At 49.1% G+C, this 25,252-nt stretch overlaps 1 protein-coding gene across 1 annotated transcript in view; it reads right to left on the bottom strand.

Moving 5' to 3' along the window:
• Positions 1-420: 420 nt before the first annotated feature.
• The window catches only part of LOC133262180 (S-adenosyl-L-methionine-dependent tRNA 4-demethylwyosine synthase TYW1-like), a 347,477-nt gene continuing 322,645 nt past the window's right edge, over positions 421-25,252 (bottom strand). Inside the window, exons 10-13 of the mRNA XM_061441125.1 lie at positions 8,572-8,698; positions 2,370-2,422; positions 861-887; positions 421-528 (exon numbers count right to left, since the gene is read on the bottom strand). Coding sequence (XP_061297109.1) covers positions 421-528; positions 861-887; positions 2,370-2,422; positions 8,572-8,698 — 315 coding nt within the window. The remainder of the gene's footprint in view (positions 529-860; positions 888-2,369; positions 2,423-8,571; positions 8,699-25,252) is intronic.

The following is a 25,252-nucleotide window of genomic DNA, read 5'->3' as shown; positions in this document are numbered from 1 at the left end:
TGTTAAAACTTGAGGACTATGAAACAGAAAAAGTGGGGTTCAGGAGGAATTTGCCTGGGATTGCATGCACACTCATTCTTTGGGATGGAATGGGTATTTCTGGCAACCAGGTCCCTGGGGAAGGCGTGAATACCAGAGGAAGCACAAGCCCCATCGTATGAGTTAGCTGGCAAGACAAAAGAGCTCAGAGAATAACCTCCACGTCCTCCCACTCAGCGCACTTTCACGTCACTGAGTTTGGTTTTGCTGAGTGTCTCTCACCAACCCCATCCTGCGCTCTCCCAGCCTGGCAAAACCCTCCCTTGGCAGCCCAGTGAGTGAGCACCGCTGGAGCTGCTCGCCGCTCCCATCCAGGCAGAGCTCATTGCCTTTAGAGAACTAACACAGTCATTCCCCTAAGAAGAGGGGTCACTTTACTGACTAGAATGGAAAGTCATCTAGGAGAGACTGCTTTAGGAAGGCAACAGTTACCAAGTCATCACTTTTCACTCGCTGAGACTGCAGCTGAATTGGTGGGGATGAAGGTACCTGAAGTAAGAAAAACGGTCCAATTTCAAACCAAAGATACTCATGTTGCTTTGCACCTTGGTGGCTTTGCACAAGATGGGCCAGCCCATGCTCTCTAGAGCACCAGGAGCCACATGGAATCTCAGACAATGATCTCCAGAGGGAACCAAACCTCTACCAAGTGGGAATTGCAGAGCAGTACACGGAGAGGTGTGTGTCTCCTGCATCCCCAATTCCTCCTTCACTGGTTCTCAGCCAGTCTGACAGAGGACACAGCTCTAGGGAAGGTAGCACCTCCTCAGCCTCCCAGATGTGGAGCCCAGCCACCCAGCTCGCATCTGACCATCCCACACCCATCCTCCTCGGCCTCGGAGCATCGACTAACAGCAGAGAAAGACACAAACAAATTCCAAGAACATTAAGCTGAGTGCAGAGCTTTAAATCTGCTCCCCAAGCACATCTGCAGTTTTCAGTCACTAAAAACCTGGGTGTCCAAAGTCACCTGGGACACACAGTGCAAGCAAGAGCACGTCGCAGAGCAGCTCAGAATGATGACAGATGCACCCTGGGGGAAGAAGTCCATAGCACACAGATCATGGAATCACGGACTGCTTTGGGTTGAAAAGGACCTTAAAGCTCATCCAGTTCCAAGCCCCTGCCAAAATGTGACAATGGTACCTTTCAATCTACCTTCCTCCACCTGAGGAGTCCTGGTGATCCAAAGGGAAGTCTTCACTGAGCAGTGGGGAAAGAACACGCAGGTGACCCCTGACAGATGCACAGCCTTGCTGTGCAGATGGAAAATTAAACAAAATGGGAAATGCTGCTTATTCCACCCATTCCTCAAACAACAGAGACTTCAGGAGATTCACAGATTCGAGGAGACCAAGGTCAGGTTGGACAGGGCTTGGAGGAACCTGCTCTAGTGGAAGGTGTCCCTGCCCATAGCGGGGAGTTGCAGCTGGATGAGCCTTAAGGTCCCTTCCAACCCAAACCACTCTACGATTCTATGAGATTCTGGATTTCGTCAAACAGGCAAATCAACACTCACCCTAAAATTTGCAGCTTTTAGGCTGTTTCCCAGCATATGACAGAACACAATCTTTTTAATCTGAGCTACCACTATGAAACTCAAAACTAATGCTTCCAGCCCCGCTCCTGCTTTCACCCCATACAAACCCCAAACAAACCTCCTGAAGATACTCACATATTGGTGTGAATCTGAGTCAAAGCCACTGCCTGTAACCAATGTCAGTGTCTAGAGCACTTGACATTCAATTCCTGCTTTAGCTCCTCACGCCCTGGGGATGCAGCCCAGCACACAGGAGGGTTCTGGGCTCAAGCACACACTGAAGCCAGGTCATGGGGAGCTTCTCGTCACCCAAATCCCCAAGTCCTTCTCCTCAGGGCTGCTCCATCCCATCCCCACTAGACTGTGGTCACAGTCCCACAACAACAGGTTCAAATGCCCTCGTGTGCCCATTCCAGGGGAATGACAGACTGCAGCATCTTTGTTTCAGGGACCTCACAGTGGTGATGAAACCTTCCCACTTCTGTGTGGTGTTCTGCTCCTGCTGTGTACCTCAGGAGGCAGGAGTTACTTTAGCAGACAGCAGAATAACAGGAAAAAAACAACAGAAAATTATATCCCCAGCTCTTGGCCACAGCCACATGCTCACTCTTCGCAGCAGGATTTTAATAGCTTGAAATGTAAAACTACAGCTTGGAAGATGAAATTTGGTTTCATTAATGTAATACTGCTTTTTTTAAACAATATTTCATTTGGAAATCGTACTACCTGAGTAAGTGTCTACTTTTTTAATTTCAATTTAGAAAGTGAAAGAAGAAAAGAGAGCATTTACCTTTGTCCATCGGCAGAGCTTCACCCCAGAATGGCTCCCAATCAGCTTGTAACCTGGAAACCAACAAAACAATAATCAAACTATTGATTGGAACCTGCAATAACTCAAACACAAAACATGCCAATTGGTACACCAAATTATTCAGCATCGCAGTCTCAGCACCGCTCTTTCCCATTGGCCCAAGGTGATGCTACCCAGTGCCCACTCACAGTATTTTCCATTTCCTTCTGGGAGCACAGGGGAGCAAAGGCCATGGCTGCCCAAAGGGCTTCAGACAACTTGGAACACTTTCTCCTCACCGCATATTTAGTTATATTGCTCTGTCTTGCTTGAATCAACAGAGGGTGGCCAGAAGACTTCTCCATGTGACAGGAAGGCAGACTAACAGGTCTAGCCTCTTAGCGGAACGTGGAACACCTCCCTGACCCCAGGGGGTTAGGATATGGGAAGGACCAGGACAGGGAACCAGAAGCGTCTCCCCCCATCCCTAAGCCATCATCCCAGAACAGACTGTTCCCCAGAACCACAGAGACCTAATTCCCACTGCTTCTTGGTAGGTCTGACCAGCCTGGAGGACATCTGATTCAGCAGGGAGGGCAGAAGCAATGAACCACAATGCAGGGCTCAGCTTGAACCCAGACTTCACAGGTTCACCAGTTCCACCTCCACTGCCCTTGAAGGAGCTGCAGAGAGGGAGCCGTTGCGTTATGCCCAGAGGAAAGCTGATTTCGCATCACTTCCCTGCTCCTCAACCAAGATCAATACAATTTCATTTCAACTTATTAGCCCAGGAAGATTAATTCCACAGCATTTGTTAAGCACTAAGCACTATTACTACCCAAACTGCTTGAGTTGGGCTCTTTTTCTCTTTGAAAAACGTGCCTAGGGACCAATATGTCTGAAGGATTAAAAGTCACTTCAAAAACCAGCATAAAAATAAGAGGGATTTGAGCAGCCTGACTGTGTCATCTGAAGGATTAAAAGTCACTTCAAAAACCAGCATAAAAATAAGAGGGATCTGAGCAGCCTGACTGTGTCATTCCCACTGCAGCACTTACACGTCGATGGCCTGGCTGTCCCCAAACCAGCACATCTCAACTGACAGCTTTAGGCTGACATTTATATTAACGCTTTCAAGAGAAAAATCGACTTCTAGGTATCAAGTCTCCTTCCTGCCAAGCAGCATGAAATTAACAGGGGAAAAAAGCCTTCTGCTCACCAGAACTGCCCATCATCTCCTACAGCAAGTAGCACAGTGAGCCTGCTCATATGTCACCATGTGTCTCTTGCATGGTGAGGTCCCAGGGGAGCGTGACTGCGCCCCAAAGTCCCCCACAGCTCCGAGGACACTAAGCCATGAACTACAGTGAGAGCTGCACCAGCTCAAAATTAAACTGTGTGAAGATGAAGATGTCTGCATGGCTGAGGACACTCCTGTCTCCTCACACTGGTTCTATCCTTGCAGGGGTTAGGACAGAGGCAATTTTAGCCTGACCAGTCCCCCGAAGCAACTCTCCAGGAGACTGTATGGACAGCACAGGGGGAGTGGCTGCAGGAGCAAGCAGTGGGGCTCCCCTGTTACATGGCAAAGGGGCCAACTGCCCCATTAAGCAGGGCTTTGGGGACATCAGTGTCAGGCTGCTCCTATGTCCTGAGATCCTTCTCCCCATCCAGCTCCGTGGGAATAGACAATATTCCAGCCTTTTCCTCCCTAAATGAATAAAGCCCTATACAGCATGGAAGAAAGAACTACTGCAAGCCAAAACCAGCCTTAGTATTCCATATGGCCCATCATTCAGTCCTCTCCTGGAGAAAGACATCAGCACTTCTAATAGGGAATTTATAGTCTCAAAAGCCAAATGCGACACTGGGGACACCTTTATCTATGACTGCATGAGACCCAGAAGACCCTGTGGCAACTTCTGACCGACACTACACTTGGAGGGACAGCCAAACACACAACTGCATTTGGCTGCATCACATCATCTCTCCCACCCGCAGTCTGTCCTACTTATTCCTTCAGCATATCTTTGCAAACAGGCTTGTCCAGCAAGGTCTAATCTCAGCTGAGACCTCCCTGTGCACCTCAAGTTTGTGTCCTCGCAGGATTTCTTGACAAGAAAACTTTGCCAAATGTGAAAAGGATGCTGCATTCCTGCTCCCTCTACTACAGCTGCCCAAAGCAGGCTCCTTGCTGATGGCAACCAGCACAGCCCCAGCCTTATTTGTTCACTTTTCAGAATCAGCAACAGCATTCATGTAAGATCATTCTCTCACAGATCTCTTGTCAGTAGAAGTAAGACGACTGCTTTAAAATGGGGTTTAGGTTAAAATTAAATTGGAAACAGGACATGCTCACCCAGATCTGCTACCCAGTTGTATGACGGAAGAGATGAAGCAGCTAAACTGAGCAAGGTGTCAAGCTCTTTAGTTACTTAAATCAACTTCCACCATGTGGAGAGCCCACAGCTTCCTCTGAAGGCCAAGAAAATTGGACCTATTCAATATCAAAACAGAGTCTTACAAACTTCAGCCAGCTTTAGTGACGAGAAGGGGTTTACTCATTTTGCTTGCTGCTGCCAGGAGTCTCAGCTATGGTTACAAGAAGAAACAGCACATACTTGCAGAACTTCAAAACCACTATGCAAAGCCGTTGAACTTGGGCCTTCACCATGGAGGTAACTGACAGAAAGGGTGGTGACCCTGCTAAGCCACCACAGTCAGCACTGGCCACCCCATGCGTCTTCAGACTTGGAAGTTAGATAAATTAAATCAATCAGAACAGTTGTTACACATCTGCTCTAAGGGAGCAGAGTCTCTCCAGCTCTGCAGAGCCTCTTTCTTCAAGCAGTTGCTTTACGGCTGGCTTGCAACACAGGCAGCCAGGGCAGTCTGGGCTCAAAGAAAGTACAAAGGTTGAAGTGAGATCAAGCAGTGCTAAGTTCCAAACCAAACATGTGAGGACGCGTGTCCAAGAATCAGTCTGAGGGCCTTCTCAGTTCTGTTTCCCCACTGCAGCTTCTGCTGAACAACCCTTGCGAAAGCTCAGGCCAGCTCATCTCTTCCACCACCTTTGCCACAACTTCACCGGGGCTCTGCCAAGGGAAATGATGGGGAAAAAAAAAAAATCAAACCTTACCAATGGTCCAGAACTCTGAACCTGCCAGGACTCCCCATGAACACGTTCACTTCTCTGCTCTTAAGGCATTACTCATAAGCAATCACTCTGAGTATTTGGATACAACACCCTCCAAACAATACAGACTGTTGTCTCCATGGGACTCTGCTCACCGTCCTGATGCACCTTCAGATATTAAGGCTGAACAAACACAATCCACTTATTGTTTCTAAAGCCCAATATTCAAAGGAATACTTAAATTATAAGCAGGCTGACAGTAATCAGCTCAAGTCCTGACTAAAGTCTTATCTAAGTCTGCATATTAGTTGATCCTGCTCTAGATGATAAACTCTGAATGACTTAGAAGTCTGCCAAGCTTCACCAAAGTTGTCATTTTATTTACTACAAGAAGACATGAATTAAGATTTTGGGTGAAGGGAGTGTTATCATGCAGTAACACTAAGCTGATAAACATTTGGTGATTGCTGGCCCTGACAATCCAACTGGACTTTAATAAGCCATGGGCAGATTTTGAACTGAAGAGACTGCCAGCACCACAGATGCTGACTGCTCCCTGGTATGGGGCAAAACATTTCTGTGACCATTGAAACTGCATCGCAGCATTTCAACTCTGTATTGGAAATAACAGTCCCTAAATACCAGTCCTTTAAAAGTCCTTTCACTGAAATTCAAAGAATTCATTGAGGGACCCTGTAGTACTCTCAGCCACAGAGGTAGGATACTGCCAACTACATACCCGTGTCGTGTTCCAGGCTATCCAAGGTACTCTGGTTTTGATCGCTTACCAGTACCATACCCATAGCATGTCCTTCTAAGCTCCTGAATACGTATGAATTTTGTGCATATGCGAGCTATTATGCTATTTTAGTTTTTCAAGCGGAACAGATAAGTCAAATTTCTACAAGTACAACTTGGGAACTGCTTTTGAGGACTGCTGACTATTTGATTGTGGCAAAATGTCCAGAAAGAAACCCAGAGACACTTTCCAGTTCAGATCTCTACATCACCAAAAGCTGCTTTACAGGCAAGCCTTTGAAAGCACAGAGCAAAAGATTTAATTATAAAAGAAGGAAGTAGAGGAGTGGTTAAAAAAAAATCCTCAAAGAGTACAAGAAAAGAGACTTACCCATCCTCCTCTAAGAGTGCAGTCACCATTAGCCTGGTGAAAGCCAGTCTGGTGTCACATTGTCTTCACAAACTCAAATGACTTTCAGAAGGCTTTTCCTCCAAGTAACACAGAGCTGGCAAATCAGTGTGGTTCTATCAAGCCATCGCCTTAAATAAAAGCTGCCTTGTTTGAAGCACTGATTATTTGTGGAAGCTGAAACTCGGTGCAGAAAGGGGAACTTCACACTAGGAGACTTTACAGGCAAAAAAAGATCCCAGTTTTCTGCAAGAATGCAGTTTAAAAGGGCCTGAGCTGAAGTCACTGACACACAGCAGTAACCCATCACCACTGATTTAAGGTGCATTTTGCAAGTGGTAGCACAACTCCTACACTAGAACCACCACCCAAAAGGCAGTGTTCTGCTAAAGCTAGAAAATTAGTAAGGAAAAGAAAACACGAAATACTGTTGTTGAAAGGAACCCGTTCAAACTATATCACTATTTTATACAAATATAGAAAGAAGTGGAATCTGGGCACTGGAATTTTTCAGATTGCCCAAGCATGATGGAGAAACACCCAGCTTCATTCCTAGCTCTGCTCAGACTTCAAGAAAATGCTTTTAAAAAGCACAAAAGCCTTGTGATTTGCGGAAGGACTTGCTTCCATTAACTCAAAGCGGGACAGAAGACATGAGACAAGACTGCAGTCAAAAACATTACAGCATTTCATTCTCCAAGTGGCCACTTCTACAGACCATAAGAAAAGCACAGTTTCATTCACTGCCCAAAACCAAACCAACACAGACGGGATCAGAAAGTGAACCAGTGTGAAACACCCCTGTGACTGCCACGGCGCAAAGAGCCAGCACAGACCCTGCACCACAGAACAGCCAGGGCAGTCTCCCCAGCCCACCTCAGGTCCCTGTGTGTCAAAGCAACACCTGAGCTGCCTGGAGGACTTGGTGCCGCTCCAGCTTCTGAAGCGGGGGACTTGCTGCAAGACAAGAGAACTTCCCTCCCCACTGCCCAGTTCTAGACAGCCCTGTCTCCAGCAGCCCACTCCAATGACCATGGGCAAACACATCACCAGTCACTTACAAAAGCTCAGGCTCCAATCTTGGGGAGCAAAGGTGTTGGGATCCCACAGCTGCCGGACTCACACAGGACATGGAAAATCAGAGCCCAGCTCTGAAGCAAGGTGCCTCCACTGCAATAACAGAACTGTGTTCTCAGCAGCATCAGGAGACATTCTACTGATTTAGCAAGCAAGAAAAACTGAACGTATTCTCATCCTAAGAAAGAAAAGACATTAAACTAAACTGCCTTCAGTCTCCAGCTGAACAGAAGCTCCATCACCCTTCTCCTGGATCTGCCACTCAGAACTGAGGCTTCTGAACTGCAGGGCCCTCAGTCCAGCTCTTCTCAAGCTTGTCCTCCTCTGTTTTGAAAAGGCCATTAAGTTCTCTACAGCTTGTTCAAAGGCCACTGATCTGATCAGCACTGGATTGGTAAAGCTCATTTGAACTACCTTCTTCTCTGGAAACAAAGTTTCAGTAACAAAATCAGAGTTTGAAACAGAAGTAAAAGCAGGGGCACAGCCGATCTTTAAGTATTTTTTGAGGAACACACACTTTTGGAGCTGAAGGCATGTGGACCATCATCTTCTCCCCCAAGCTGCTTAGCAGCTACATTAAACCCTTTGAACTCTGAAACACTCACCACACTCAGAGTGCATCACACTCAGATGTATTACCCAGCTTCAGGCTCCTTCCCTGCAAGGATAAGGTACCAACAGCCCCTGCCTAAGCCCTGTCCTGCCCCTGCTCAGAGCCTGCCATGACTGAGGGTCCACAGCAGTACCTCTAACAAAGAACACCGCCTGTCACTTGGCTTGCTAAAAGTCCACCACTAAGACTTCAAAGCCTGGGCCACCATCTGCTCTTTGCAGAACCTCACCTTGTTTTGTGAGCGCTTCTCTCAGAGCTGGGCTTATCATCTCTCGCTTCCCACCCTCCTCCTTCCTCCCAGCGTTCTCTTGAGTCAAGCTCATTCCAACACCTCCTTCCTCGAGCTCACGTTCTCTCTGTTTCAAGACAAGGAATTACAACCATTTAGATCCAAGCATCACAGTTTAAATGCTGGGGCACAGTTCAGCCACAGACCTGCTGAGCTTAAAACTGACACGAGTGTCCACGCATTAATTCTTGCATTCCTGTCATTCTGCTTTTTACCCCTCTTCCCATTGGACTCTCACCTTTCAGTTTTAGATTTAAGACAGAAAATATACTAATAAATAAATAAATAAATAAATCACCACACCAGAAACCAGGTGGACTTGTTCTACTAACACAGCAACCAGCTTCAAGCAAGCTGGGCTAGTGGAAGGTAGGTGGGGTGGAACTAGGTGAGCTTTAAAGTCCCTTCTAACCCAAAGCACTGTGCGATTCTGTGATTTAATAACAATCTCTAGGGCATTTTAAGAAACAAGCTGTTTGAATCTCATGTGGGATTGAATCCCCTGAGTGGGACCCCCAGGGTTGAAGCCCAGGTGTTTCATGGCTGCACAATAACCTCATCTCTCCACAGAGCACAAACCAGAGGGAGCAAAACATTGCCTGGAGTGACAAGGGTCTAGGGGTGCAGCCCAGGACACAGGGGGGATCTGGGCTCAAGAGCACACTGAAGCTGGATCATGGGGAGCTTCTTGTCACCCAAAACCCCGAAGTGCTTCTCTTCACGGCTGCTCCATCCATTCTGCCCAGCCTGTGGTTGTGCTTGGGATTGAGCTGTCCCAGATGCAGGACCTTGCCCCTGCCCAACCTCATGAGGTTTGCACTGGGCCCACACATAAGGAAGGAAGCAAGGAGATAAAATCTTCATCTTTTTACTATTAAGCATCAAACAAAGAGCTTCTCCTCCCACAGGCTACCATTCAACCCAGAACTAGGCCCAGCCATTCAACAGGAAAAGACAGGCACTATCTGAGCACAGATTTGTGAGCTGCTCTGAGCAAAACGCTATGCAGGATTTAGAAGTGGACACATCCTGGCCTGTCTGATCTACACTCTCATGCCAGGTTAGTTCTCCCCGAAGAACCAAAGCTGCGCTACGGAGCACACAGAATCATATCATACAATGGTTTCTGTTGGAAGGGACCTTAAAGAGCGTTACATCTGGTTCCAACCCCCTGCCATCATAGTATTAAAAAGGCAGGGATTGACTTAAGTACAAAAGAAACATCCTGCCCAAGACAGCCTTCCGATACAGGAAAGGTCTGTCTGAATATCAAGGCTTTGCCTCTAGTGCCTCTTACAGCAGTGTCTGAGGAAAGCATCTGAACGGAAGAACAACAAGGAAAACTGCCTTTCTGGCAGGGCAGAAACACTTTTCAATACTCATTTTTCCTCACAGGGATGACAATTCCCCTCCCCAGGCCCAATGGAAAGCCTGTAAGGAAAATAACCAGTTGTTTTTCTCTGAGCTGCACCACCTCACTTGTTCAGTTTGGCAAGTGACTGGCTTCAGGTATTTCTTGTGGGAAATAGAAGTCACACCCTGGGAGATTTACTTACTTGATCAATAAACCTTTCATAGCTATTATTTAGGGTTTGAGTGGTGAGAGCAGAGTTAATTTTCCACAGAGCAAACTTCTCAAGTCCTGGGGATTTAGCAGAAAGTCCTGCAGCAAATCCAAGACAAATGACAGTCTTTCCACAACAAATCAAGCAAGCAGTGATAAAAGCCAGCTTCTCAGGCCCTGGAAATCCCACAAAACCAAGAAACTCATCATCCTCTGGTCTGCACTGACAAAAGATGAGAAAACCTGGGGATACACTCCAATGGTACCTCCAGACTCAGCACAGCTCCTGCTACAGGCTGCAGGAAGGGGCTTTGCTACTGCCATAGAAGCAGACCTGAGTAAAAGCAACTGAGCCTCAAGTCTAAGGACTTATGATCACCTCCTCTACACGTGAAGGCAAAAATCCCACCTCTTCCCTTTCACTGCCATACAGGCAGAGCAACAGGCAGCAGCAGCACATAGTGAAAGCAGAAGCCCATTTTGGATGGGTCAAGAGCAGAGGATGTCTGACACAGGGCACAGACACAGGCAAGGACCTCAGCATTCTGTGAGAGCTGTATGAAGCTCAGCAAGGCCAAGGGCAAGGATGTGCACGCGGGCTGGGGCAATTCCAGGCACAAACACAGACTGGGGGAGAATGGATTGAAAGTAGCCCTGAGAAGAAGCACATGGGGCTCTTGGTCTACAAGAAGCTCCAGTGGGCACTTGAGCCCAGAACCCCCCCGTGTGCTGGGCTGCACCCCCAGAGTGTGAGCAACAAGTCAAGAGAGGGGATTCTCCCCCTCTGCTGTGCTCTGGGGAGACACCCCACACCCCCCCACACCCCCCATACCCCCCGTAGTCCTGATCCAGCTCTGGGGCAACAGCACAAGAGGGACTTGGAGATGCTGGAGAGAGGCCGGAGGAGACTATGGAAATGCTGCGAGGCCTGGAGCAGCTCTGCTCTGGAGCCAGGCTGGTTCAGTCTGGAGAAAAGAAGGCTCCTGAAGGGGAGACCTTAGAGCAGCTCCAATGCCTAAAGAGGCTACAGGAAACCTGGAGAGGGGCTTGGGACAAGGGCCTGTAGGGACAGGACAAGGGGAATGGCTTTAACCTGCCAGAAGGGAGACCGAGATGAGCTCTTAGGCAGAAGCTCTTCCTTGTGAGGGTGCTGAGGCGCTGGCACAGGGTGCCCAGAGAAGCCATGGCTGCCCCATCCCTGGCAGTGTTCACAGCCAGGTTGGACACAGGGGCTTGGAGCAAGCTGCTCTCGTGGAAGGTGCCCCTGCCTGTGGCAGAGGTTGGGACTGGACAAGCTTTAAGGTCCCTTCCAACCCAAACCACTCTGTGATTCTATGCCAAGGCAGAGGTGTTGCTGCCCCTCTGACAAATCTCAGTTCAAGCGTTTCAAAAGATTTCCCACAAATATACCTATGAAACTTATCCTCTGCCACATCCAAATCTGACCCACAGCACATACAACTGCCACTTCTCCCCTCTGATGTGCTCGCTCCAGGATGCCAAGGTGCCCACTATATCCATGTGTTTTCCATTTTATTACATAAAATACTCTTCAAACTAATATTGCAGAGGTGAGGAAAAAACAAAAAAAAAGGAGACCTAAACCCCATACAAAGTAGGATTCTTTAAGCTAACTGAATTGATCATTTTTAGCCGCATGGCTCGATACATTTATGTGCCTTGGCTAAAAAAATCACCTTCCCAAGAAGTTTCTATTCCCAGAAGGAAAATGACACCTAGAATATCCCAGTTCTGCCTGAACATCTTTCCTAGTTAACCTCCCAGACACCAGACAGGAGGAAACCCTCGCCTTCTCATGGCCCCATCCATCAAAAGTTCCAGGGCTTTCTAATCAATGAAAGGCACACACTTTAAGAAGACAATAATAACAAACAGAAAGCCTGCCTGGCAGCGAGGAACACTGCTACGACATTCCCAGTGGAGCTGTTAAATGCACTATTAAAGTTCAAGGATTACACGAACGGAGAGCTGAAGTTCACACCCGCAGAGCTCTGGAAGCAATACTGCAGTGGCAAGAGGACAGCTAAAAAAGCTGACAACTTGGCCCTTAGCTCAGGCTCATCTCTCAGTGGCATCACTGGCAAGAACCACCTGGGGGGTCAGAAAAGTGGATTAGACCTCAGGCTGCCCACAGGAACACCACTTGGCTCCTTGCAAAACAGCCTTCTACAGGACTAACACATGCTACTTCTTGAAACAAACGTTAACTAAACTAATGATTGAGACCCAAATGTCGTGGGTAAAGTGTTTGCCTTTAGCATTTTTACGAGTTCGAACACAACCCAGATGGGCTTTAGGGATATCTCCTTATGAAATGATGTTTGGATTACCTTTTCTGACAACTCAAAAGGAGACTGCTACTTATGAGGGAGGAGATTCGAGTATCAGAAGACACAGCACCACGATAGCTCAGACTCTGGAACATTTGAGATTCAAAGGACGGATTCCCTAGTCGACGCCTCTAGACTTTAAAATTCATCACATTAATCCCGGGGAGTTGTAGCACTGGGAGGGCCATTAACCGCCGGAGCCGTTGAAGCTCTTCCCCCAGGTGTGTGTGCTCGCACACGTACGTGCCTGCGCGTGAGAACACGCGTGCAGCACCCGAGTGTGCGCGTGGGGGAGCGTGCCTGGTCGGGTCCCTTCCGGCGGCTCCCAAAAGAGCTCACTCTGGAGCCAGGAGAACTTCAGTTGCTTTTTTTAAAGCAACCGGGAGAGCTCAGCACTGTTTTCCATCCAGCCATCTCCAAGCCCGAGCACCCCTGATCCCACCAGTGAAGCACTGCGATTGGGGAGGAGAATATCCCAGCGCGAGGCTGGAGAGGTCTGCTCCTTCCGACGTTATTTGCCAGCCCCGGGCACCAGGGGAAGGAGAATGCACCTTCAGTTAAAGATGATGCAGGGAGGGGAGAGAGAAAAGGAGAGGATAAAGAGAACACGTGATGCCCCGGATTCAATCAGCCAGAAGCAAGGAGGTAGGTGCTGGTGCCCTCTCATTTTTAGATTCACAGATTTGAGGGCCAGAGGGGACCGTGATGATCATCTGGCCTGACAGTCTGTATTATGTAAAAGCCACTTGAAGCCAGACAGTGCCACCAGCTTTTTAGAAGCAACAGCAAGCACTGGGGAGCTTATAAAGACTGTGATTCTCCCAAGGTAGAGGGATGTGGGAATGCCAGCACATCCCAGGTACAGAGGAGGCCAGATACATCCACCCCAGTGGGTACCATCTGAACAGGCAATAGCACCAGGGGAAAGAAAACATCGTTTCCCTTCTGTGCCAGGCAATTCCTTTGCCTAGCAAAGAGGGATAAGCAAGCACGGAGGAAAAAAAAAGCCACCCCTTCCTTGTGTTTTCCTTTTGAACCTTGCCTGGAAAAGGGATCCCAGCCCCGGGGTGTCTCTTGGCTGCTTTTGGTGTTTGCATCCCCCGGGGTGTCTCTTGGCTGCTTTTGGTGTTTGCACCCTCTGGATCCTGAGCATTCCCAGAAAGCCCGAGGAGCACCCGTCCCTCTTGCCAGGCCTGATCCACAGGCCACAAGCTTTTCATGCAGCCTTTGTCTGTACAGCACCTCCAATCCCCAGCTCGATGGGGATGGGATGCTCCCACCACTCTCTTGTGTCCCCAGACCCTCAGAACCATCTCTCTCCCTGGCTTCCACGCTCCCTGGGATGCTTCTCCACCACCCTGATCTTTCCTGGGAGCAGTCACCAACTGCTGTTCCAGGTCTTCCTTGGGCTTCCCAGGGGTCCCAGCCCGAGCTCCACCACGTGTTCTGCTCAGCTCCTCACAGCGCAGCCAGTCCATGCCCCCAGCAACAAATGTACCTGCCCCGAGCATCCTCTCTTGCCTGCCTACCGCCTTCCCGCCCCCAGCGAGCCCTCTCATGTGCACTGAGCATCACGCATTCCCTGGGAATGGAGGTGGCGGATGGGGAGGGGTCAGCTCCCGCCATGGGCACTCCGGGTTCCCATTTCAATGGCGCTTGAACTGGAGGGTGTGTGCAGGGCTGAAAGGCTCCCTATTAAATTGCCAATCTGATCACGTGCTGCCGGGATGTGGCCGTAGCTAAGCAGCAGCACCACCCCACAGCCGCTTCTTGGCTGGTGACTCCGCTGCTGGCTGCTCCTTGGAGTGCCCCCAAAGGAAGGAGCAACCAGCCACAGCACCCCAGGAAGGGTGAGGGGCAGAGCCAGCTCTGCGCAGCCCCGGGCACCACCCCACTAAAGGCTTTGGTACTCGATGCCCAGCTTGGGGGGGTCACAGCACGAAGCTGTCCCGCCTGCAGGTGCCCCCAGCACTTGAGAGTGTTCAAGGCCACGTTGGACACAGGGGCTCGGAGCAAGCTGCTCGAGTGGAAGGTGTCCCTGCCCGTGGCAGGGGTTGGAACTGGAGGAGATTTAAGGTCCCTTCTACCCGAACCAGTCCGGGCTTCTAAGACCATGCTCCACACCCCAAGGGGTGGCACCGCCGAGCTCGGGCCCGCACCACCGCTCCCGGTGCGGCCCCGCGGGATCCGCGCCCGAAGGCAACGGGCCCCGAGGGTGCTGGAGCGGAAGCGGAGCTGCCGCGGGTTCCGGCCGGGGCAGGGAGCGCCGCGCCTCAGCCCCGCGGCACCAAGGGGTCCGGTGCCTCCGGATGAACCCAGCGGTTACGGCCCAAAAGCGTGCTCTGCCCCGCAGCGCCCGCTCCCGGCACCGCCCGGAGCTCGGCCCGGGCATCCCCGCGCGCAGAGCGCAGCCGAGGCGGAGGAACAGCAAAGGGGCGGGGCGGGGCGGGGCGAGCGGCTCCGCCCGAGCTGGGGAGCGGCAGCGCGGAACCACGGCCCGGCGCAGTGCGCGTGCGCCGCCCGCAGGTGAGCACGGAGCAGCGCGCCTCCAGACGGAAGCACCCCCCGGGCAGTGGCGGCGCGTGCCCGCGGGACAGAGCGGCCCCGAGCGGAGACACCGCGCTGCCAGCACAGCGCCCGGCTCTCTGTGGTACACGTGCGACGCTCTGGCCGCAGGCGTGCCTCTCTGTGGTAGAAGGTGCGCTCTAGCCGCCTTGCTGTGGTGCATGCGCGGTGCTCTGGCCACAGGCCTGCGTCTTTATGGTGCTGGTAACGGCTCCACGGCCCGTTCAAGTTGTCAAGCAGGTATGCTTTTTATTCAGCGCTGAGACGCACGGGGATAATTCCTCAAAGTCACGCGTGCCTCAGTGTTGTTTCCCTCTGCGTTTATTCTCTCAAGTTACATATACTCGTAAGGTTGCGCAATACGCCTGTACCTATCCCCGCTTTGTACTAGAATGAGCTAGAAGGTCCTTTGCGCCTGTGCAGTGCCCCCTCTGGTCATGGGCAGGCCCTCAAGATGAAGTAACTGAGTCTTCCTCCTGTGGGTAGGGGCCTTCAGGATGAAGTAACTGAGTCTTCCTCCTGTGGGTAGGGGCCTTCAAGATGAAGTAACTGAGTCTTCCTCCTGTGGGTAGGGGCCTTCAAGATGAAGTAACTGAGTCTTCCTCCTGCGGGTAGGGGCCTTCAAGATGAAGTAACTGAGTCTTCCTCCTGTGGGTAGGGGCCCTCAAGATGAAGTAACTGAGTCTTCCTCCTGTGGGTAGGGGCCTTCAAGATGAAGTAACTGAGTTTTCCTCTTCTGGAACTTTTCACCTTTTAGTCTTCACGTATGGCCTGTGGGTTTGGTCGGGGTCCCAGCCATAAACCATCTGCTTCTCCCCCTTCAGGCGTCTGCTTTTCCTTATCAATAGCTGCTTATCAGTAGAATCAGTCTGCTTTTCCTTGTCAATAGAACCAGGTGTCTGCTTTTCCTTTTCAATGGTTAGTGCCTTTGTTCTGCTTAGTAGGCGTGAGAGGTACAGACAATACTAACGCCCCTGTACGTTGGTTAACCCTGTATCAATCCCCCCTTTTTCTACAAAATTAGATAATTCTTTTACTGTGTGATTTATGACAGAGCTATCCATGTTCCTTCTATCGATTTATGAAGTGATTTTGATATACACTGTATTATGCCAGGTACAGTCATTAAAATGAGTAGTCCTATAGCTAAGATTAGAAGGCCTCGTTTAAGTATTTCCCTGAACCGTCCAGTCACTCCTAGGTTATTTAGCCATTCAAGGCTTCTGGCCAATCTGAAAAGGTGTCCGATAGTACCAACAAATGTCTGTACCCCCTTTTTCTGTCCTTTTGCAAATTCTGTCACAATGTTTTATACACTGCCGTTACCATCCAGAGTCTTTTTGAAATAGTTTCCTGTTTCTACTTGATATTTAAATTTCATTTCTTTTTTCAATCTTCATCATTTATCATAGATCATTTACAATTTCAGGAAGAAAATTTTGTTATACCACAAGCAATCGGTATTAAAACAATTATCATTCCTGGCACCGGTTGCCTTAACCAGGAGAGATCAGGTAACCATGAAGGTAAGTTTTTCTACATTTCTTCAAACCCCCAGGAGGTATTGTCCTTGGCCATTTTCTGAAATCTTTTAGTTTGTTTCCAGATTTCCTCCTGATCTGTTTCAGGAACAGCAATTTTCATTGATTCTTGTTCCACTTGGATTATATCAGTGGTTTTACTTTCTGTTTCCTCTATGGTTGCTGAGATATTTATGACTGCCTTTTCTAATTCCCTTACTCCCAAAGATGGAATTAGCCATCTCACAAAACTACGAAACTAGCAAAACTTCTAACCCAGGTTCCGAGATGGGGTATCACAGCACCTAAGGTGCATGCCCCCTTCCAGTTGGGGGTAGGGTCTTATAAGTACTTTCTCCACATAACCAATGCCATCCTTTCCCTTCAGGAGCGGGCCACCACTGAACCACAATACCATATATTAATAGTGTGATTGCAATTTGAATAGTGACTTACACCTGTGGCATTTAAACAAACCTCATACCCTGGTTCCTGGTGTCATACGTCTTCGTACACAGGTATAATATTCTTTGCTTCGATTAGGATTAACTGTGCCAAATCTTAGGTTTGTCCGTGAGATAGTGTTAGAAATTGGAACTCCAATTAATGGAAGGCCCTGCTCTTCTCCTGATTCAGGCAACTGTGCACACAGCCAACAGTCACTACAATTAACAACTTTAGTAACATTCTCCATTAATTTCAGGTATAAGTATTAGTCCCAAGCTGGTATGTCAGTTATCACATAAATCCAAATTATGACTGCTATCATTTCATATGCGAGGGTCCTGAAGGTTCAATCCGCCATGTCTTCTCTGGTTCTGGTGCTTTCTTTATTCTTGCAAGCAGGTTGTTCCTTTATCTTCACTGCTGTAAAGGTGGTCAGTATTATTGGATATGGTCTGCTCCACTTCTCCTGTAGAGGATCTCCTGAAAAATTCTTAACGTAAACCCAGTCTCTGGATCTAAAAGGGTGAGTCGGATAATCCGTGCCTCTCACTCTTGTCCTCAGTATTCTCTTATTTCTTCTGATTGTTTTCCCAGATTGACCAGAAATTTTAGGAGATAGCCTTCTCCCACTTTCAGAAGACTTTCTCCTTTAAACTGGGACTGATACGGTCTTCCACATAAAATTTTACATGGGATAGCCTCGTCTTTCAACCGAGGTTTAGTTCAGATTCTTAATAGAGCCAGCGGTAAGGCTTGGTATCAATATCTTGACATATTTTATTAATCTGTTGTTTGATCATCTTTTCTACTTGCCCGCTGGCCTGAGGCCTGTAAGGAACATGTAGTTGCCCATCAGTTTCTAATTTTTGCTAATTTCTTGTCATTATTTTGCACCAAAGGGCGAGCCTCGGTCGGAAGAAATTGCCTCTGGTACTCCAAAACAAGGTAGTATACTGTTTAACAATGTCCCAATTACTTGTCTTGTATTATTTATTCTACAAGAGAATGCTTCTGGCCACCCTGAAAAAGTATTCGTTAACACCAACAAATATTGGTCTCGGTAATTCAGAAAAATTTATTTGCCAGTGCTGTCCCGGATAACTTCCTCCCCAGTTGTACCAATTTGATTTCTATTTTCAATTTTAGGATTATTCTTGAGACAGAGCTGACATTGTCACTAATTGAACTATGTTCTATAGATTCCTTCCTGCAATTTGTTCATCTGAGTATTTATACAAAGAGTTGCTAGCTACCTCAATGAGTTTTATTACGTTCCCCCTGAACTAGCTTCCAGAGTTGGTTATAGGGGACACAATCCGCCCATCAGGTATCTGAACCCAGTCTTCTTTGTTTTCCTCTCCTTTGAGATCTCCAATCAATTTTCTATCCTCCTTTGAATATCTAGGTTTAGATTTCTCAATTGTTAGTTTGCCATCAGGGATTAAGGGAATGAGTTTAGATTGTTGAAATTGGCCAAATTTCACCTTGTTGATACCCTCGGCAATGCATAATACCTACTTCCTCAGGTAGCTGAACAGCTTTCAGTAGTTGTAACATGTGTAATCTGTTTCTCCTGTGTGTTCAAAGGTCCTCATTCTTTCCAGATGGTGCCCTGTGCATGGACCACACCAAATGTGTATTTAGAATCAGTCAAAATATTTATCCTTTTGTCTTTAGACAATTCCAGGGCACCTTCCAGGTTTCTTTCAAATCTGGTCGGCTTGAATATAGTTTCATATAGTGGCCAAGCAGTCGTGTGTTAATAGTTGCTGGATTCACAACATTAGTGACCACAATTTCTATGCCATCGTGTTGCACAAGGGTGGCCTGGTATTTTAAAAAACATGAGGGAGATAAGCAGTGTGCTTCTTTCTGTTCCAGGAATGCTAATACAACATGGGGCACTAGCACAGTAATTTTCATTTTTTCTTTTTCTTTCTTTTTTTTTTTTTTTTTTTTCCCCAAGGTGAATTTGCGAGCCTCTTCAATATTCGTGACAACTGCTGCCACAGCTCTTAGGCATCCGGGCCATCCTTTGCTCGCTTCATTCAGCTGTTTTGAAAAATACACCACTGCTCTCTTACAGGGTCCTCGTTTCTGAGTAAGGACCACCAAAGCTATTCCCTGTTCTTCATAGGAATATAGCCAAAAGGATTTAGTCACATCCAGAAGTCAGAGCTGCAGCTCTCATTAGCTCTGGTCTTTAAATTTCTAAAGCCCTCCTCTGCTGAATCAGTCCATTCCAAAGAGAGAGGGTTTAGCAGTTCATATAGGGGTCTTACCAGAACACCATAATCATGCATCCAAAGTCTGCATCATTCCCAGGAACATCTGGACCTCCTTGATGGTTGGCAGTCGTGGAGTTTGACAGATGGCTTCTTTTCTAGCCGTTCCAAGTTTTCTCTGTCCTCCTGTTATTTCATATCCTAGGTAGGAAAGTCGGGTTTGGATTAGTTGGGCCTTTTGTCTGGTTACCCAGTAACCATTCAGTCTCAGAAAATTCAATAGTCCCACCATCCACTGGACACATTCTTCCTTTGTTTCTGTGGCAATTAATAGGTCATCCACATATTGTAACAGAGTCCCCGTCTGAGTGGGTGGTTTGCATGATCCTAGTTCCAGTGCTAACTGATTTCCAGAAATCGTTGGACTGTTTTAAACCCTTTAGGTAATATTGTCCCAAGTTAATTGGGTTTTCTTTACTGTGTCAGGATGTTCCCATTCAAAAGCAAATAAATGCTGGTTTTCTTTGGCCAATGGTAAGCAAAAGAAAGAGTCCTTTAAATCCAAGATGGCAAACCATTTCTGATTCAATTTAGTCAATAAGGTATACGGATCAGTTATTACTGAATATCCTCTACAAATTTGTTGATTCCTGAGATCTTGAACCAGTCTGCAAATTTTCTTTACTGGCAAGATAGGAGTATTATATTCCAATTCACATTCAGTTAAGAATTTCTATTTTAATTCCCTCTCTTGCAATTTTAGGGGATATTGTTTTATTCTAATTGGGCAGGCCCCTCTTTTTATTTCTACTTTAACAGGCAAAGCATTTTTTGCCTCACCTGGAATTTCAGATGCCCATACTCCCAGCTATACCTGGATTAAGGATTTCTTCTATTTCAGGGAGGTCCTCCTGCTCGCTTTTTCTGTTGAATTAAAGATAAACTCAAAACTGCAATTAATTGATTTTTAACTCTTAATTCCATTTTGCCTTCTTTAAATGTTGCTTCTTGCCCTAATAAAGATTTTGGAGAATTTAGCATGCATAAAAATTTTATTGTTTTATTCCTATTTGTTTTCCCAATTTGTACTTTAAGGGTTTCAGAAAGAATGCCTCTTTATGCCTTTTTTTTTTTTTCGGTTTGTTTTTTTTTCTTTTCCTTGGTGGCCAGTAGCTCCCACGTCTGTAACAAATTCTTTTCCCTCTGAATGAATGCCGAATAAGTTGCTCCTGTATCCACTAAAATTCCACTTTATTTCCTCTAGACTCTAGCTTTAATTTAACCAGTGGATCTGCTAGGGTAGATTCCCCAAGTCCCTTGTCAGTCTAGTTCCAATTCAGCCGCCGGAGCGACCCCATGGCACCCCCCCCCCCCCTCCAGGGCAGTCTCACTTCCAACGTCCAGAACTCCCCACAACACACACCCCAATCCGGTCCCATAGGAGAAGAACCCACTTCCCCCACCTTTGCCCGACATTCCTCCTCCACCAGTTTCAAGGCATTCAACAACCCCTCAGTCCCGTCTACCAACACGTAGTCCCGTCTGTTCCCACTTGTTTGCCTGCCCCGTGCTCAAACACAGGAGCTGCGCAAGCTCCCCGTCTTGGTTTCCCCCCCTCCCCGTTTTTTTTTTACAGCTGCTCACCCTGCTCTGCTGGGGTTACAGATGCCTGCCTCTGCAACAGTACTTCTGGTTTAATGTGAATGTGCTGCTTGTTGCCAGTGACAGCAATTTCCTCCTCCTTACCAAGATCTGATAGGACAGGTAGAGAGGGTGCTCCTCTCGGAGGTACCTGTGATATATTATTTTCCTATTATTTTCATTCCCCCAATATCACAGGCTGAAAAACATCTCTCCAGCTTAGCTTTCTGTGCTTCTCTTAACAAATCCTGTAACCCGCCATCTTGCCAGTCATCTAATTTCTCCAGGTTTGGGTTTTTTTTGTTTTTGTTTTTTTAATGTCTCTCCGAGATTGTGCCACAAATTGAGCTTTTAAAAGCACTTCTCTTACTGGGGAAGCTGGATCCACTCCAGAATACATTTGCAAGGTTTTCCTTAATCTGTCTAACCAATCAGTAGGAGACTCATCCTTCTCCTGATGCTCACTAAAAGCTTTATTAATATTCTGTCCCCTTGGAACTGCTTCCCTAATTCCCTGTATTATAATCTCTCTCAAGTCTGTCATGCTTTGCCTATCATGGCCACTCTGATTATTCCAATAGGGATTCTGATTAGGCCATTTTTGCTCTCCGGGAGGACCCTGTTGATGTCATCTCTCCCAGTTCCTCATTCCGGCTTGCCTAATCATAGATTTTCCTTCCGCAGTAAATAATATTCCCAATATTGACTGCATCTCCTCCCAGGTATAAATATTAGGACCTAAGAACTGGTCCAATGGTTCAGAAACCCCCAAAGGGTCGTCTAATAACCGACCCGTCTCCTTTTTGAAGGCTCTTACATCGCTCGTATTCAGGGGTACTGATACAAATCCAATCCCCCCTCCATTTCCTCCCATCGGCACCTCTCGGAGGGGAAATAGAGTTTCTTTTTCTTTTGTTTCCTCCTGAAAATTTTCATTCTCCTGTATTTTTATTTTACTTCTGGTGCGACTGGAGGGAGGGGAGGATGGGGGAGCCGACGATCGGGTGGTATCGGTGGGTAAGCACCTTCCCGATCACCTCTCGAGTCCCGCCCTCGATAAGAGGGTGGTAAATTATCTAAAGGCTCCCGTGATGATTTATTTGGTTTATTCACCTTCCCTTTCTTTTCTTTCAAGGGAAATAACGAAACCGTTATAGATGACCTTTTCATTGTTTTCCTCCTGTTGCTGGGGTCTTACGTTCCGGTGAAGAAACGTGTTAAAAAGTTATTGAATTCCTTGGTAATGCATTAACAGGGGATGTCTATCACAAGCTTAACCACCATCTCAGCCCTCCTAAATTCCATTTCTTCTATAGTTACTTATTCAATACACAAGTTTCACCTCATCCTGTGACAGGATGTATCTCTTGATTACCTAAGCCCCTGAAGGCATTCAAGCAGTTAAAGTACCCCTTTAATTAGCAAAGCGTTTGAGACATTGGAGTAGTTAAACAAAGTACCCCTTAAAGTAACAAAGCGTTTGATTAAGAAGGATTATTCCTTTGTTTCTTCTTCTTTTTCATCATTGTATTGACAGGAAAATCTAATCATTCTTATACATTCTACACAGGATACAATGATTTCAAGGGCAGCGTCCGCTCCGGGAGTGCCGGGACCGAGTCCGGGAGGAGCCGCGGAGCGCCCCTGGGAGCGCTGCAGCCGCCCGGGCCCCGCCGCGGCCTCACTCCGCCTCTCCCCGCCGCAACGTAGGTAACGGCCGTGCCCCGGGCGCACGCGGGGCTCGAGGCTTCAGCCCCTGCCGAGGAGGGACCGGGGCTCTCGGCCGCGGCAGCTCCGGCAGAGCCCGTGCGCTCCCGCCCGCGGCAAAGACAACCCCTGCGGGCCGGGCCGGGCCGGGGCGGGGCAGTGGCCGCGAACAGGAGCGAGCTGCGGGAGGTGCCCCGAGAGCCGGCTCTTTGTGGGGCAGGAAACGACGCGGAGGTTGCTCGCGTTCGGCTGCCCCCACAAAGGCTTCGCTGGAAGCAGCGGAGGAGCTCCGAGCAGGAGGGTGCGGGAAGCGGTGGGAAGCGGGGTCTGGAGCCGGCGCTCGCTGCTGAGCGTCGAGCGAGCAGGTTCTTCCCTTCGCTGCTAGGGCAGCGCAGCGGCTGAGGATGGAGCTGCCGGGTGTGGGGTGCCTTTAACGGCTTCTGAGTTTCCGAGCGTTACCCGCGGGGGAGGGCTGGAGGGGACTCTGGGTCCTGAGCGCTCAGCCCTAACTCGGTGGCTGCCCAGGAGCTGCTTCCCAGCGCGGGGCTCAGCCCCTGGCTCGGCCCCTTTGCTCCTCGGCACGAGGTGGCAGTAGGGGAGGGAGGAAGAGCCATAAACTGGCAGCAACAGGAGCCTGGCTTAGGCTTGACCCGCGCAGAGTCCACCTTACGGGAAGCAGTGCGGAGCTTGAACCTCAGCGACGTCCTCCCAGTCTCCAGCCACCAGAGAACACCCAGCCCTCCTGCAGCACAGCCCCCTGCACAATACCCAACAGAGGACCCAAATCTCGACCGGTCTGGCGAGAGTCAGGATCATTCCCACGCCATGGGGCAGACCAACAGGACTGACAGGATGGAGAATGAGGATAGCGCAGAAGATGAGGAGGAAGCACCATCCCCAACACAGGACTCTGCTGGGACAGATGAGGAGCAGAAGCAGCAGGACAGCGATGGGACAGTGGGCAGCGAGGGTGCAGAAGAAGAGCCAGCAGCAGCAGAAGGTAGAGCAGAGCAGAGACTGAGCACTACGCAGCATTTCTTCTACGCTCTGCTGGCTAAAAACACCCCCCTGCTGCCAGCAGCACACCAGAGGACACGGCTGCAGCAGAGCGTTCCTCTCTAGGCGGGAGACCACCCACCGCCCCTACAAGCACCACCACACACGGGCAGCACAAGGAGCAGGAACCCCCGAGCCCAAGGGCACAGGGCAGCTCCAGGGCCCCGGGCGGCGCGGCCACGCGAGGACCCCCCTTTGACACCCTGCTCAGCCGCCACCGACACTCTCTGGATCCCTGCCCAGGTTCATGGCACAGGTGGCTCGAGCCCTGCGCGAGGACTGTGGCCTGCCCCAGCTCCAGCAGGCCTGCGCCGAGATGGTCTTGAGGACGGGGCTGCTCCTGAGGCTGCTGAGTGAGAGGCAGCGTGACCCGGAGCCCTCTGACCTCCTGGAGCAGTGTGTGCGGGAGGAGGATGCCGGCACCTCTCGTTCCCATGCCCAAGTCCAGGCGGGGGAGATGGGCAGTGAATCTGCAGAGACGGTAGGAGAGAACGGGGCATGGCTGCATGTGTGTGTCTGGGCAGTGGGGTATGGAAGGGGCCTCCATTCCCTCCCCGATCCTCTCCTCCCTGATGCACTCTCCTTTTCTCCCAGGAGATGGCCAATCACACCTTTGACCGTTGGCTGCCGCTGGTGCTGGCGCTCTCGCTGTTACTGACCCTCATCACGTCCGTTGCTCTCCTGGTGCAGTGCTGTTTCAAGGTGAGCCAAGGACTCGTTTGCCAGAGCGCTGCCAGCCAAACCCTGGGGCTGGAGAGCACAGGGGCGGGGGGGTGGGGTGTGTGCTCTCACAGTGCTCATGGGGCCCCGGTGCTGCTGTGGATGCCTGTGGACATGCTGGCGAGCACAAAGGATGTCTTCCCAGACTTGGAGCTCATTGTGGTACCCCACCCTGGAGCTTGGAGGTGTTCAGAGCTGCTGGGATCTGCTTGTCCTGGCTCCTGGTGGAAATGCTGGTGCCGAGTTCAGCTCTTGTTCCATGTAGGAACTGCTGAGGGTTTCCTTGATGTTGCTTCCTTGGCTATATCCTTAGATGCTATTTCCTTGCTGTTATTGTCCCAAATCAGCTCAAATGACCCCCAAAATGGATTTAATGGTCCTAAACCAGGTCCCAAATATCCCAAAATGCCCCACAAGTCCCCACAGCAGCTCAACATTCACCCCAAATGCCTCCAGACAGCTGGAATTGCCCCAAATTATGCACGAAGAGTACAAACTCTGCCCCAAACCTTCCAGAAATTCCCCCAAACCACCTTCAAAAGCCCCAAATGACACTCAATCCACGAGATCCCAGAGTGCAGACATCCAGGTCCTGCTCCTAAGCCTAAGGTGCCAGGATAGAAAGCTGGTGCTTGGCAATGATCCGGCAGAGGAGTAGGTGAGTAGAGGATGGGGGGGCTCCTCCGAAGAAAGGGGGGTAACAGCTGGATTTGGGGCTGATTCCCCTAAAAAGACCTTTCCGTGACGGGCTGTGCTTGTGGTGGCCCCAAAATACTCCAAACCCCTGATTCTGGGTCTGCAAAGGTTGGGGTAGGGGGGCTGGTG

This window comes from Pezoporus flaviventris, unplaced genomic scaffold (genome assembly GCF_033815535.1).
Source record: "Pezoporus flaviventris isolate CSIRO_AGI_PZ_B2104156 unplaced genomic scaffold, CSIRO_AGI_Pfla_v1 ptg000191l, whole genome shotgun sequence".
Taxonomy (NCBI): Eukaryota; Metazoa; Chordata; class Aves; order Psittaciformes; family Psittacidae; genus Pezoporus; species Pezoporus flaviventris.
Note: the sequence above shows the minus strand (reverse complement) of the source record. Positions and strands in the feature narration are given on the sequence as shown.